The sequence below is a fragment of the Buteo buteo genome, chromosome 24 (genome assembly GCF_964188355.1).
Source record: "Buteo buteo chromosome 24, bButBut1.hap1.1, whole genome shotgun sequence".
In the NCBI taxonomy this organism is placed as follows: Eukaryota; Metazoa; Chordata; class Aves; order Accipitriformes; family Accipitridae; genus Buteo; species Buteo buteo.
The window spans coordinates 8,063,116-8,077,611 of record NC_134194.1 but is presented as its reverse complement, the minus strand read 5'-3'; the positions used below and the strand labels follow the sequence as shown (position 1 = coordinate 8,077,611).

The window sequence follows — 14,496 nt, the reverse complement described above, 5'->3', positions numbered from 1 at the left end:
TTACTCACAGACCCGAGGAAAACCGACTTGTATTTTAGAGAACTTTAATGTCAGTTTGGCTGCTCTGATGAACTTGCCCTCCCAGATCTCCATCTCAAACCCCTCCCTATTCCTTGAGTTCAGACTCACATGGGATTTCTTGGGTTTTCTTTCCTCTGTTTTGGATAATTTGGCTTTTTGTCCTCTTTTTGATCACTTGTCCAATAGTGAAGAAGAGCTCCTAGTGGGTAAATGGATGGGTTTTGCAGTGGCATGACTATCTCATGTCAGAAGGATCATACCTTGAACTAGCTGGTGTTGAAAGGTGTAATTTCTGCCCTCCCATCATTGCTCTTCTCAGCCATGCCTAAATGCAACTGAATTTTAACATCTGGAGGCCAAAAGATATTAAAAGCCGGATTCACCTAAGAGGAAGAAGCAAGCTCTTTTAGCAGCTGAAGAGACCTAACTGACGGCCTGAGAGGGATGTTTGCACCTTCTACAACACGTAGAATTTTTTCTGGATTTTCAACCTTGTTTTCCTTCATCTGTGGCAATATCCTGCCATTATGTTCCCACGTAGAAGCAAGAAAAACAACGGTGAACTCACATTTAGCATCTCTCTAGGATCCTTTCCTAATCATCTATCCTAAATGCAGGAAAAAAGGTCCAGCTACAAAAGGGACAGGTCGCAGCAAAAATTCAAACGCAGCCCAGCTTCTAAGACACACCTGATCTGAGATAGGCCTGGCTCACGTGTACCTCCAAACCTGGCTCAGAGCTTTTACTCCGTGGATGGAAGTGAGTGAAGATGAAGCCTGAATAAGAGACAGGCTGACCGTGCTATGCAGATGCCTCATGAATGTCACCTTGCTCAGGGCAACCTTTCACGTGCAGGACCCCAAGGGGAAAACAAGACACTACATGATGACTGTAGGGAACAACTAAGATTAAAACAATTAAAACAACAGGAACAAAACAAACATAATGGGACAAAAACTGACAGCAACTGTTCCAAAGAAACACCATCGGATGGAAAATCAAGCATTCCTCCTTTGCCATTAGGCCCATAAGAAATTTGTTCTACATGCAGCCAGGATGAAAAAGAGGAAACAGAAAGAAATGTTAGGAACTTTTGGAATCATGCCTAGCAGAGGGATGTTTGGAGCTGCAAAATTAAAATGATTGATGCGATTTTCTTTTTGTTGTTTATTTTTCTTAGAAGTATGATAAATGGCTCCTTCACATGCCAACAATTACAAGACAGGTAGGATGTTCCTGTTTGTTTGTTTTTATGATATCAAAATTAGGATACAAGATTGATGTTTAAATAAATAAATAGAATCAGCCTTGTATCCTAATTTCCATATTTGCAAGACAGAAAACAAACACTGGAGAGAGTGCAATAGAAAACGCCTCAAAGCTGTGAGAATACATCCACCTTCATTTGGAGGGCCCCGAGTCATTTCAGAGCCTGAACCACCCTGGATGCAAGAATAGCCTTCTGGACCACCTGCACCGCATTCATGAGCTTCTGTAAAGATACTGCTGATATGGGAAGTGCTGAATCTAATTTGAGCTGACTTAATGGATGTAGTAATCAAAATCCTTGGGCCTCATTCACTACCAGTTGATACATCTTTGATTGTTTGGGCTGGCTTTGGCTCGGGAGCTGTGTGACCAGACAAATCCATCAGCAAATGCTCAGCTGGTTTCTAGTAATCCAGAAACCATGGATTAAATGTCTCTGCATTGGGTTATGTTAGCAAGCAAGTATAAGGCCACATATATGATTTTCATCAAAATATTTTGATTAAAACATGTTCAAGAAATAACTAAATCAGTTGGAGCATCAATCAGATTACTTAAAGCTATGGCTTTTGAGGATTTACTAATCCCACTAAATCCTTACAACTCATATTCCTCATGATTGTAACACGAGGAACTTGCATGACTGCTGCCACAATGAACCACACCTCTGATGTGACTGGATCACCAGTTTGCAGATTGTGGCACTGCTGTTCTGAGCAGGTTAGTTTGTATGAGGCACTTTGCAGGGGGTCAGCTCACGCCCCGGAGTATGGCTGTGTGCAGTGCCCAAGCTCTGCTACTAACTCAGATCTGAGTCTGTATTTTTTAAGGGTTCTTCTTTTAAAGGAAGATCTCTGAAGAAATTTCACGTGACAGTAGGCAAAGGCATGTGACAGCTGCAGGTGTGGGCTCAGGAATGCAGGATTTGTGCCCCTTTGGATTTGCCAGAAGTTTGGTGCTTGCCAGGATCTGAACTGACTCAGTGAATGAAAATGCACACCTTTTGCAGGGCTTTTTCAAAACAGGCTTCCCACCCTTTCCAAACAGCATTTCGTATTAGGAAACACCCAAATGCTTTCCCCATGAGAACTCCCTCTGCAAGCATGGATCCAAACCAGGGTACTACCATACTCTGCAAAGCTGTGCAGTTCACATGGCACAGGATGAGCGTCCCTTCTGGAAAATGCTCTGTGAAACGAATGGTTACATCACAGCAGCCCCCCTGCCATTGCCTAATACAGCAGACACATTCATAGCAAGTGGATCAGCCAGGATCCAGTTTCCAAATGCAGGGCTTGAATAATTAGATGCTCCCATTGCTGCTCAATGGGAGCTGGGCATTTTACTTCCCTGCACATCGCGCTGAGTTTTCATATCCCTTTTCCTCTACCTCCCCCACCTCCTTGCCCCAAGCTTTTGTGATTAACATGGCAATGGAGATTGAACTGTGTGCATACATTGATTTGCTGGGTGGTTTGGCAAAAGAAAGCAAGTCCAAGCTACTTACCTCAGTGCAGACCCCTTTGGCGTTGCAATGCCATAGCCTTTGGAGTCCAAGTTACCTCCCACCTTCATGGTGTCGCAGGGTTTCCGCTGCTCGATGTACTCGTTCATCGTGGACTCCAGGAGGTAGGCGTACTTCCCTTTCGACTTCCTCACCCGGATCATCCCTTCTTCTGTCGTCCTCACAAAAACGGAGGGTTCGGCTGACTTCATGTACGTCCACATCTTCTCAAACACCGCTATTTTGGATCGCTGCGTAGGACAGCAGAAACCCAACAGAAGCATTAGCAGAGGTTTGGGTGCCAGCTGAGATTTCCAGCTTGGACTGAACGCATACCCACATATCGGATGGGCCGGGGAAGGCAAAAGGGGTAACAGGATGTTAATAAACCTCCTGCCATTTCTGCACCACGGCCCAGATCAATCCCTGATACGTATTTGTGTACAGCGAGTGATTTTGCAGATCAAACCAAGGGCAAACCAAGCTGGAAATCAAAACATGGTTTCTTTTGGAGCTGCTCAGAGTAGCTCCTTGGTAACGTGGGCAAGCACATGGATATTCCATTTTCGTTTTTAGAATCACAAATTATCCCATGTACTGGAGACACAGCCAGCCTTCTGAGCGGCACAGGGAAAACTGGATTTTTGCTGTTCTAAGGACAAGGTCAGCAGGTCCTAATGTGGTAAGGGGGAGCAAAAGAGAAAAACAGACCTGAATTGAGGATGAGAGAGGATGGGCCTGGAGGACTTGTCAAACAAAGGGCTAATCAAAATATTTGCATTCAAGTCCCTTCTTACCCTAAAAAATTCTTTAGTGGAGCCAGCTTCTAGGGTCCCATAGGCAATTTCTGTCTGCTTGGCCAAGTCCTCTGCACTCTCGATAGGAGAAACCATCCTTTCCACGGTGAGGAAGGCAGCCAGGTTAGCTGTGTAGGAGGATATGATGATCAAGGTGAAGAACCACCAAACGCCACCAACTATGCGGCCGGAGAGAGACCTGGACACAGAGACGAGAGTCAAACAGGAGGAGTGTGAAGGTCCAAAAGGTGCAGCTTGCTCTTGCAGGCCCATCATTTACCCGGGCATTTATCCAAAGTCACGTTCTTCAGCCACTTGCAGGGAAGCCAAAGGTCTGTCTCAGTTCTTAATCTACTTTTCAAGGTGTCAATGTAATTAGAAGAGGGATAAAAAATTTGCAGTGAAAAAAAAATTAGCGATTAACTGAATTTGCTTTGATTTTCAATTCCTTTCAGAGTATATAATAATAAGAAGAAGACATGGAGGCAACTACGAGGAAGGTTTAGCTGGGCAGGGCAATGCCCATCCAAACAGCATCTCTGGCATGGTCTGTGTTGTGCCATGCACCCACAGCAGGAAGGAACACCAGCATGGAGCCAGACCAGATATACAGACCAGCTGGGATCACTAGGTCAGCTCCTCCATCACCTGAAGTTTAAAACCCAAACCTCTGTGTTTTTCTATAAGACATATTGAAGCTCAGACTGGAGCTACGGTTTTAATGAATAATTTGCCTACTGACATTCTCTGTTTTGTATTCAGCAGATGGTTAGACAAGATGTTCATAATAATGCCTTAAAATCTATGTATTTTGCACTTGCTGCAATCAAATAGCCAATTATCTGTAACCATTGGATAGCTATAGAGGCAAATAAGTCAAGCAGGTATTAATTTATATTAAAATCTTTTCAAATAATTTTAAGAGTGGAAGATAATTTTAGAGTGATGTCAGTATTCATGCATTCTGTCTAAATTATTTATATGCTCCTTCTCTAGATGCAGAGCACTATCCCAGACAGAAGGTAACGTACAATGCTATTTGATAAAGCTAGACAGTCTGACTAAGGAGGACCTGCCTGTGAGAAACACCGTTTATTTCTCTGGGGGGGCACTGTGTCTCAGTGCTGCCTTTCTGCTGATCCGAGTCACTCCACAGAAATATGGTTTATTGGATGGTAACAGAGATAACCCAGTCCAGCTAAGGGCACTGGACCAGCTCATGATAGTGCATGCCATGCCATGTCCAGGTCTGCATGAAGCCTTGGGACCTGCTGCTATGGTTTACTGTGGTTTAACACGACTTGACAAACCAACCTGTACGCTCCATCACTCCATTGAGGGGAAAAAACACACCCTGCTCATCACTGAAATTAGAGCTGGAAAGAGACTAAACCCACATAGCCCACCAGCTGCCCGACTTCTCTAGGTTACACCCTTCCAGTTCGTCCAGTCTGGTTTTAAATGGTGCTGATGTGAGGGGAGCTGCTCCCGCAGACATCACGTCACCTCCCTGTTTAGATCAACCCACCCTGAAATGCCTTTAGTCAAAACTCTCCGAGATCACTTCCCAGCAGAAAGCAGGCACAGTGACTGAGCTCACACAGAGGCAGCATGCGGGACAGAGTGGAAAGCACGCGTTTTAAAATGTGCAGATAAGACCCATCCCACCCCATGCATTGTCAGCCCTGCACTCCGGGGGAATGATCACAGCAGCTTTCACCTGTGGCAGGGAGAAACTGCAGGAAACACGACTGCAAGGGTTTACAGTGACAGAAAGGACAAGCAGCGTATTTTACAGCTGTGACTGAAAGGACTTTTATGGTTAGAGATGGGTCGGGCTTTCCTCTGCACAGGGGCCTCATTTTGGAGCAGGCTCTGCCCTCCCTTCTGGTTTCTTCTTCCACGGGCTTTTCTGAAACTGGGCAGCAAAGTCCATCTCGCCATAAACCCAAGCTCAGTGAATGACTTTGAAGGACCCACCTTTCAAGGTCTTTCAGGAAAGTTTACAGGACACATCTCCAAGGTGATACTATAGCGAGTCCACAAATTCTTTTCTTAATCATCCAGATTTTAAAATACAAGAAAGGCACAACAAAGATTTTTTCAGGTCTACAGCCCACTGGCACGGTTTCCAATCATAAGCTATATGCTGGTTACCCCATCCTGCAGTGTCTCACACAAACCTCCTCCTTTATTGGCAACTGCAGCAACATGGCTGGGCAGACCGATGGTCCTTCATCCCAGATTACTTTCTTTTTATGCCTCCCCATGACTGCCAGCCAGAGAGGGGGATCAGAGGTTTGTGGTGGGAATGCTGGATGGTGTGGGAAAGGCAGGCAGATGGGCACTGGTCTTCTGCTCTTATCTAACTCTCTAAGAGACACATACTCACCAAACAACCTCTGGAGATGAGTAGGGACCTCCAGGGATGATTCACCTCATCCGTCTCAGGTTGGGAGGAGGTCCCTCTGCAGACCTCCCTCTCTATTGAATTTTGAAGGAACTAGGATGACGAGGTTGGACAAAACAGCTAATTTTTAAATAGCTAAAGTTAGGTGAGATAAATGTGACCGTCGTGCTTCCCATCCGTGGAGAATACTCAGCCTGCAGGACCGTCAGCGCAAACGATTTTAGCTTTTGTTTCATATTTGGAGAGGGATTGAGGATGGAGGCAGCTATGGATTCAGCTCACACGTCTTCAGATTGATAGGGAAGAGGAAAAAAAATACCTGTCTCTAATTAGTGTGGATGATGTGTGCTCAGGGAAGGAAGCGCTCAGAAAAGGCACAGAGGCATTAAACAAAAGTAACCAGATAATGTCAAATACAACAATCTCTGCTGATGAAGGCCACTTTGAGCTGGCAAAATCCATTTGCATGGCAAATAATCACATTCATCTCCAGCTGCAAATTATACAGCCTTTCCTTCCTGACGAAGCTGGGATATTTCTGTGACTTGTTTCAATCCCTTCAGCGCCCGTCAGCCGCATTCCTGCCTCTAGCCCCTCCACATCCTGGTGATACTCATTACTGCCTTATCCCACGGGGGCTGCCTGCTGTCGGATGCAGATGGCTTATGCTTCCTGGCTCCGCACCTGGCACTGACAGCAGGAAAAAGTAACTATGGGGTGTTGAGACCGGGAGGTAACGAGGAGGGCAGGTGAAAGAGGGAGAGGGGGCTGGAGCTTCTTTCCCGTGGGAGCCAGATGGGACAGGATACATGTCTGTACCATGAACCAGTCTCATCTGGGCTGTGTGTGCTGCTGGTGCTGGTCATTTCTCCTCCTGACATGAGATGCTGTGAGGCGAGTTCTCACTCTCATAGACTGTGGAGGAAAGGAGAGGAGATAAACAGCTTGCTATCACTGCCAGCATGGCTAGGGCTTCACGTGTACGATGTTCTGTTGCAGACACTGCTAATGAGCAATGTTTGCCCTCACGGCTAGATTGACTTGGAGCTAGAAGCTGTGAATCTAAACTGCTGTAACAACAGAGAAGAGAAAACACGCAGCATATGGGCTCTGCAGGACATCGTACTTTTGCTCCGTGGTTGTGCACCATCTGACACAAGGGAGCGCTGGCTAGCGATGAAGGCTCTGGGAGGCTAGTGCAATACAATAAAAGATATAATAATAGTCACGATGAAACGTCACACAAGCAAATGTGATCCTATGTGACATCTCCATGACTCAATAGCAGTGAACACAGGTTAAGCGGGACAAGTTGGATTTCTCTGGATAACCATGTTGCCTTTTTACATTTTGAGCCAACGCCTGTTACTGCTTACCACTGCAAGTGGTTGGAAAGACAATATCCATTATGATCTTGTTCTGTTACTTTTGTAGACCAAGCAGGAGAGCAACAGTGATACCATCACGGGACACATTTGCAGAAGTGCCTTTGTAATTTAGGAGATATTATCCCATTTCTAGAAGTGACTTCACTACTAGGGAGCTAAAAGCGTGGTCAAAAGCCAGTGGGACTTAGAGTTATGTTTATGCTCTAGTAAGAACAATCACAGAGGAGTAGATATACCTTCTACTTTTAAGTCACTTTGAGGTTTTGAAAATCTCACTCCACAGCTAGATAACAGAAAATGACCTTCCACTTGACTAACAAATGTTCTGCAGCTTAAGCCGTAGCTCAAGTTCATTTCTCTTCACTAATGGGCAGTATGGGGTTTAAATCCTCTTGCATGGAGAATTTACATGTCCCCACACCCGTTCAAGCATAACATGAATGCGATCAGCTCTCTGCTGTGCGGAAACGAGTTAGTGGCTCAGTCTTCTGCAGAGCTGAAGTGAGGTGGAGCACACTGGTTAGCAGTTTAAAGATATGCTAAGGTTCGGATGTTTGGATTTGTCTGTCTGACCTCTGGATTTATTCACATTCATGATCATAGTAATACTTGTGAATAGCAGGATCTAAAAAAAATCAGAATAAAATAAACAAGGATAACAGTGAAAGAGGCTTTAATGAACGGCTAATTCTGGGACGGAGGAAGGGGTGAAATAGCTAGATAGACTACATTGTACACTTTTCAACGTATATCATTCCTTCTGCACCTACGCTCTTCTTTCCTACACGATCCAAATTAAGATCTCTTGGTTTCTTCTTCTAGCCCTGCCCGTGCTGGCTAAAATCACAATCTCCCCCCACTCCTCCCCATCCTCTCCCTGACCTGGGGTCCTGCCTGCCCCTCACAGAACAGTAGCAAGAATGGGGCACTCCTTTCCAACATTACCCTTGCAGGAGTAAGTAGTAAATACTCTGCCCTCATTATCCACAGTTCACAATCTACTTAAAATTAGAGCTGGCTGGCAACCAGAGTTTCAGCGCCGTGGAGAATTCTGAAATTGTAAATGAAACCTTAATATTCTCAATCAGAATGAAAAGATAATAGTTGCAAATGTCCTCTAAAAGTAGCATTCCAAAAGTGGTTGGTTAGGGTCCGTCCAAGCTTTGCATTTTTCTATTACTTAATGGTTCATTTCTGAAAGGCTACAAGGTATAATTTTAACACAGTAAATAATTTTGTTTCTGCTTTCTCATTACAAATAATTTTCTTTCCGCTTCTATAATACATTAAACCCTTACCTAGCACATGTATAATTTAAAACATAATTCTGGAATGTGCTATTTTATATCTGTCTAATGGAAAACCTGCAGATGACCAAGCTGAAAATAATATTTTGATTTTCTTACTTAGATGACTTTTTTTTTCCTTCCCTTGCAAAAGCAACTGCATTTTGCCAGTAGAAAACAGAAAAGAATTGTAAGTTCCCTTTGTTCCCATGAAGTGATTTTTTTAATGTTCTAGCCTTAGCATTGATGGATTCTTCACAGAAAAAAAGAAAATCATGCAGCTATAATCTCTTATTTCTTAAAACAAAATACAATCCTTGATCAAACAATTTGCTCTTTGATCTTATCCCTTATGGAAGGTATAGGAAAAGCTGACAGGAGTTTGTCTCTGCTTTGCCATTGTATTAGAAGAACATAATACATTTATGCGAAAAACATTAGAAAGATTATCAGAAAATATACAAAGTAAACCTCATTGGAAACCTGTTCAAGCACCATCTCAGTTCTCTCCCACTTCTCCCTTCCCCCTCCCCAAATCCGTTTCTTATGGAGAATTACACCTAAACTGACAGTGTTTTAATTAGAAGTGCAAATCTGGGATTCTAAGGCCATAGTTGCTTTGGGAGGATTTCCCAGATTTGCTGTTAAATTCAATTCTAATAAAGGCTCACTTAGGCAACTGACATATTTGTCACTGAATGAATTTATGCAAAACTGTTGAAAGAAAAGCTCTTATACACTTGTTCTACCGATTGTGGGTCAAATCCACTTTTGGTCTTCTACCCACACAGATCCTCTGATCTCCGACACTGCTCTGCTAATTTGATACTGACTCTAGATAATTTCATGGGTCTATCTGAAGATTGACTTGGTTGTGGATTAGTTGCAAACATTTTGCTCCAGTTTTGCTCTTATTTTAAACAAATTTTTAACATTAAACTCTGCCAATGTAAATGAGCTTTGCTTTTTCCGTGTGTTGCAGACCATCTGGCACGATTAGTCTCACCATTTTATCTCCAATCCTGACATGAACCCCGGATTTGCTTGAAAAGTCTGTGAATAGTCATAGATAGAGGAACAAAGTTAGTGTCGGGTTGTGGAGCTGGTACACAGCTCCGGGTGCATCCATCATGCACATGCTGCAAAGCTCTTATCCTTTTACGCTCTGCTATGCCATGAATAGTTTTGAATGAGCTACCAACTGTTTGTCATTAAAGTGGAGTGACTATAATGCATGTTTCTCTGTCCATGCTATATTATTAATTTTCTTACCATTTGCATTTACTTATTATTGAACTCTACCTCCTGGTACAAGAGTCTGGAGTCCCAACTGCAGTGCTGGGCTTTAACACAGAATGCCAAGACAGCCCTTACAAACACAGAATATTTTCTAGTGACATTCTCCTTTACCTCTCTCACCAGTACAAATTCCTTCTTCAGCTCCCCTTGCAATTTTTCTACATAGGTAACAGCTGCATATTTTGATTCCCTGTGGGTAACATTAACCAGTGAGACAGGGTAAAAAAGCTGAGGGTACACAGGCACTGGGAGTCCCATGCTGTCTCTCCCCTGCTTTTTTTTTCCTGACTTTTGTTTCAAAAAAAAAGAAGGAAAAAATTTGAGAGCTTCTTAACTTTTGTATATGGGCTGGAGATCTGCTTTTCCTCATGTTTTTAGGCAAATCATGCCAGCTCATCTGACCCCCAAAGCCAACACGCTGGAAGGAGGCAATATGGATTGCAGAATCCCAGCAGAAGTCCTTCTAAGAAGGGGCCTTGGGGTCACTTGCTGTGTAAATATTGCAATGATTGAACATATTGTCTGCAAATATGCAGAATCTCCCAGACTCAACAGGAGGATGTATCTCTGCGAGGCTTTAATCATAAGTCATAGTTTATTTACTGTTTCTTTCTGCCTAAGCTAATGGCCTTGGACAGCAGTATATGGTCCCTCTCCTACCCTTGCATCTCTTCTTTTGCAGAATATGTTGGCACTTTTTTCTTCATTTTCCCTTTAATGGGCAAAACCTCTTTCTAAAATGAGTTTTCCTGCTTAGTCAGAAATGCATCATGCCACTTGTGGTTCTCCAGTCATTGGAGCTTGGATTGCTGCAGTGCTAAGTATAAGCATGACTACATGGAGCAGCTACGTGCTGTTTTCAAGACATTCACTTAGCATTTTGACAGGCAAGAGGGACCTAACGGCCTAACCAGAGGACTAGCATCCAGGAGCTCTTTTTTTGTGCCTTGGGAAGCCCTGCCACGTTATGGGATCCAGGGTAGCTTACTTCATCTCTCTAATTCGGTTCCCAGCTGTGGGAGAAGAAGATGAATAACATTTATGAACTTCACCTGGGTGGGTGGCCTGAAGCATTGGTCACCTGGTGGAATTTACCTCTGAGCTGCTGCTTTACCTACTTCCCCTTCCTGAGACAGTCAATTCCAGCAGGCAGAGGCAGCATCAAATGGGCCCAGCTATGCAGAGGGTAATTTATGTACTCAACAGCAGCCTGCAGGTTGAGCCCTCCTGTGGTCCTCAGTGGGCACAAAATGCAGCCTGCTGATATGCAACCAACACAACTCACCTGCTCAACTAATGAAGTATGGTGTTGGTAGCACTAGATGCCAAGCAAACATGGACTGACGTGGGCAACCAGCCCTCCTCAACTTCAGCAGGACCCACGTACCACCCGCGGTATAAAAACACTCCTGCAGAGCAGAACTGCAGAACAGAGGTATGTCCTTCGCTCGAGGGAGCCACCGTCCCTGAGCAGAACTGGCTGCTGAGATGCTTATCCCTAAAACTGCAGGATAATACACCCAACTCTTCCAGAGGGCTGCTAAAAACATTGTAAAGAAAGGGCTAGGATAGAGGGATGAGGCAGAACTCTAAGAAAAAATAAGAGTGTGGTTGAAAGGCAGAACAGATAGATCCAAAGAAATACACTGTCATCCTCTTAAGTACAGGCAGCGTGCCTCCATGTTGCAAACCAAGGTAGTTTAAGGGATGAGTGTTTAGATAGAGGTTTGCTGAGAAACACGTGGTTGCTTCAGGCTGCTCAGCAGCTCTGGTGAAAGGCAAAGTCATCCCTCTTCTGCAGTTTTGCCAGCTTTTGCTATAAGGAAAAAAACCCGACTCCTGTCATGCCTTTGAGCAAAAATTTCACTGTAAAAAAAAAAAAGGCTCTTCACATATTTTTCTCACTTTGGTGACATTTGTTCACTTTGCTGCGAAAAACTCACAAGGTGACAAGCATAAAATTTTGTCAGAAGCACTCGCTGGAGCACCCCAGGAGATTCATTACTCAGGAACTTCCTCAACCTCAGGTGGCCCTAAATTTATCAGCACTCATCCTTCTTTTTAAACAACAGCCTATTGTGCTAATGTCCTTTGCTGTGTTGGTAGATTTCATATGCTCTCCCTCAGTCTCTTCTTCAAAGTCTCCTTGATGAAAAAGCTTTTTTTTCCCCCAAAGATTTAATATATTTTGGATTATATGCTACCAGTCCTTCATTTTTCCAAGATCCTCTTTAGCCACCTACATGTGCTCACAATTTAGAGCTCAATTTTTGAGGCTTCTGGGCAAAGTTACAATAACCTAGCTCAGCCTTCTTCCAGGGTGCCTTGCCTTGGTTCTTTTTGCTCTGGTTTTTTTTTTGCCTGTCTTTTGTCAGATTTTCCAATCTGATGAGAGAAAGGCCTTTTGTGGGATGAGAGTATTTTCTGCACTGGAATATTTTCACTCTGAGCAATACTCCCAAATATTCCATTTTCTGTCTCACTTCTAATTTAAACTGTGACCCCTCACCAAGACTTTACAACTTACATTTTCTCTGTTTTCACTTTTGAGCATTTATTTTTTCTGCAAGGGCATACTGTATCCCTTGTAGAAGTGGTGAGGAATGAGTCTGTCTCCCCAGCCAGCATTTTTTGGAAGAGCTTTATGTGCACAGGAGTGACTGTCTTTTAACATCAAAACTCCCAAACTGTGAAAGGAAAACATGTTCAGTGTTTCTGCTGCCCTTATTTCACCTGCTAAGTTTTTTTTATTTTTGAAGGCTGTGGAAGCACTGCTGAGATGAAAAGCTGCCCCCTCCCTTGGTTTGCCTCTCTGCAGCCTGAGATCTTGCTTCTTATGGAGAGCTTCAAGAAATGAGAGAGAAAATTCCTCCGACAAGAGGCCCTCACAGACCCTGCCTCACATCTCATACCTATTCGCAGTGTACAGGTGCTTATTTTTACTGCTTTTCCCTTTTGGCGTATGAGGACTCATCTTCTCCCCTCTTCCTATCTACTCCTCTGTTCACACATTTGCCTCCTATTACTTCTCATCAGACTGTGCTGGGGAGAATTCATTAGTGTATATAACATGCTTTGAAGTTGTCCAAATAACGGTGATGTAACACTTTTGCACTTCTATAGGCTCTTTTATCTGAAGATCAAAGTAGTAAGTTATGATTACCATGATTGGATTATTGCTGCTTAGCCTTTGGATCTAAGGGTAAGCAGCAACTCTTCTGGGTAGGCATTAATCAGAATTACTGGATGATTTTATTAAATAGATTGAATGCCATAAAGTATGCTGCTGCTTAAAGAAAGGGGTGCGTACATGAGCTGGACGCCCTTTCCTACCATTTGACGATAGGAATCAGGTGGCCCCTAGCTGTCACTTGGCTCCTTTGATCCAAGTGAAGATGGAAGGAAGACCAAGACACGAGCACGGAGGACTTCAGAGGTGACGCCATGCTCTGTCTCCTCCAACTCCAGACCCTGTCCAAGCACAGCAAGGCTTCTGCCACTATTTCCTAGCATGACCCACATTTTGCTTTTCCCTATTACTCGGCTTCATCAAGCCTTTCACAATATATAACCTAGCACCTCTGTCATATTTCAGTAAACTTGTTTTCGCCTGCTCACTGTTTTGGGTTGTTACAACGGACATTGTTTGCTGTATGTACACATCCCTGAACTTCTCTTGAAAAGGGGGTACAGTGCTTCCCCAGTTACCAGGACAAGTAGTTGGGATGAAACCTGGGACAAAAGCAGAATAGGTACAATAAATCCCCAACTCCAGTGGAATAAGAGAATTACCCTCAGCGTCCCAGTAGAAGGCCATGAGGTTTTGGCCAGCTCTGGGGATTAAACCAGCAAAGAGCAGCTGTGGATGCTCTGTGTGTTGTGAGCCAGAACAATTTGAATTGAGGAGTTCAATGCTCATTCGGCTGTGTATCCAGAGAGCGCGCACATGATATCTTAGTGCTGATAAAAGTGATGTACAGCATATGGAAGAGTTATTTAAGCAGGACTTCCCTGTGAAAAAACACTCAGGGCTTCCCATCTTAGCTACAATATTTTTCTGGAGTGCCAACATTAAAGCAGTGTGTGACAGGGAGTCTTGCAGAGGACACCACTTCAGGGAGACGGAGGTCATTCAGCTCCTCACAACCCTTATTCTTTGACAAAAACACTTGGCAATCGACCTAGCTATTAGGAAGACACAACCATGCGCAGTCCTGACTGCAGCTCGGAGGATGTCAGACCCCAGCTGAGCCGACTGCTCGGGGATAACAGGTTATCGAGAGGGAAGAAAATGAAAAGAGAAAGTGTGTTTCTCTTACTGATTGAAAATCGGCAAGTCGGAGTACAGTGTAATAGGCAGTCTCTGGAGCCTCAGAGGGTCTCCCGCCGGAGTCACAGAGGGGGCTATAAATCTCAGAGGCACCCCCATAAATCTTAGTGCCACTCACGATCCTGAGCCAGGGCACGGCATTAGAAACACAAGCAGCACGTGCCATTTCCATGTCAGAGATGCCCTAATAAA

At 44.0% G+C, this 14,496-nt stretch overlaps 1 protein-coding gene across 4 annotated transcripts in view; it reads right to left on the bottom strand.

The window, feature by feature from the left end:
- The window catches only part of GRIA1 (glutamate ionotropic receptor AMPA type subunit 1), a 125,918-nt gene that overhangs the window by 13,172 nt on the left and 98,250 nt on the right, over window positions 1-14,496 (bottom strand). For all 4 annotated transcript variants that reach the window (XM_075057041.1, XM_075057042.1, XM_075057043.1 and 1 more), the window contains 2 exons: window positions 3,592-3,790; window positions 2,798-3,045 (listed from right to left, as the gene is read on the bottom strand). In XM_075057041.1, coding sequence (XP_074913142.1) covers window positions 2,798-3,045; window positions 3,592-3,790 — 447 coding nt within the window. The remainder of the gene's footprint in view (window positions 1-2,797; window positions 3,046-3,591; window positions 3,791-14,496) is intronic.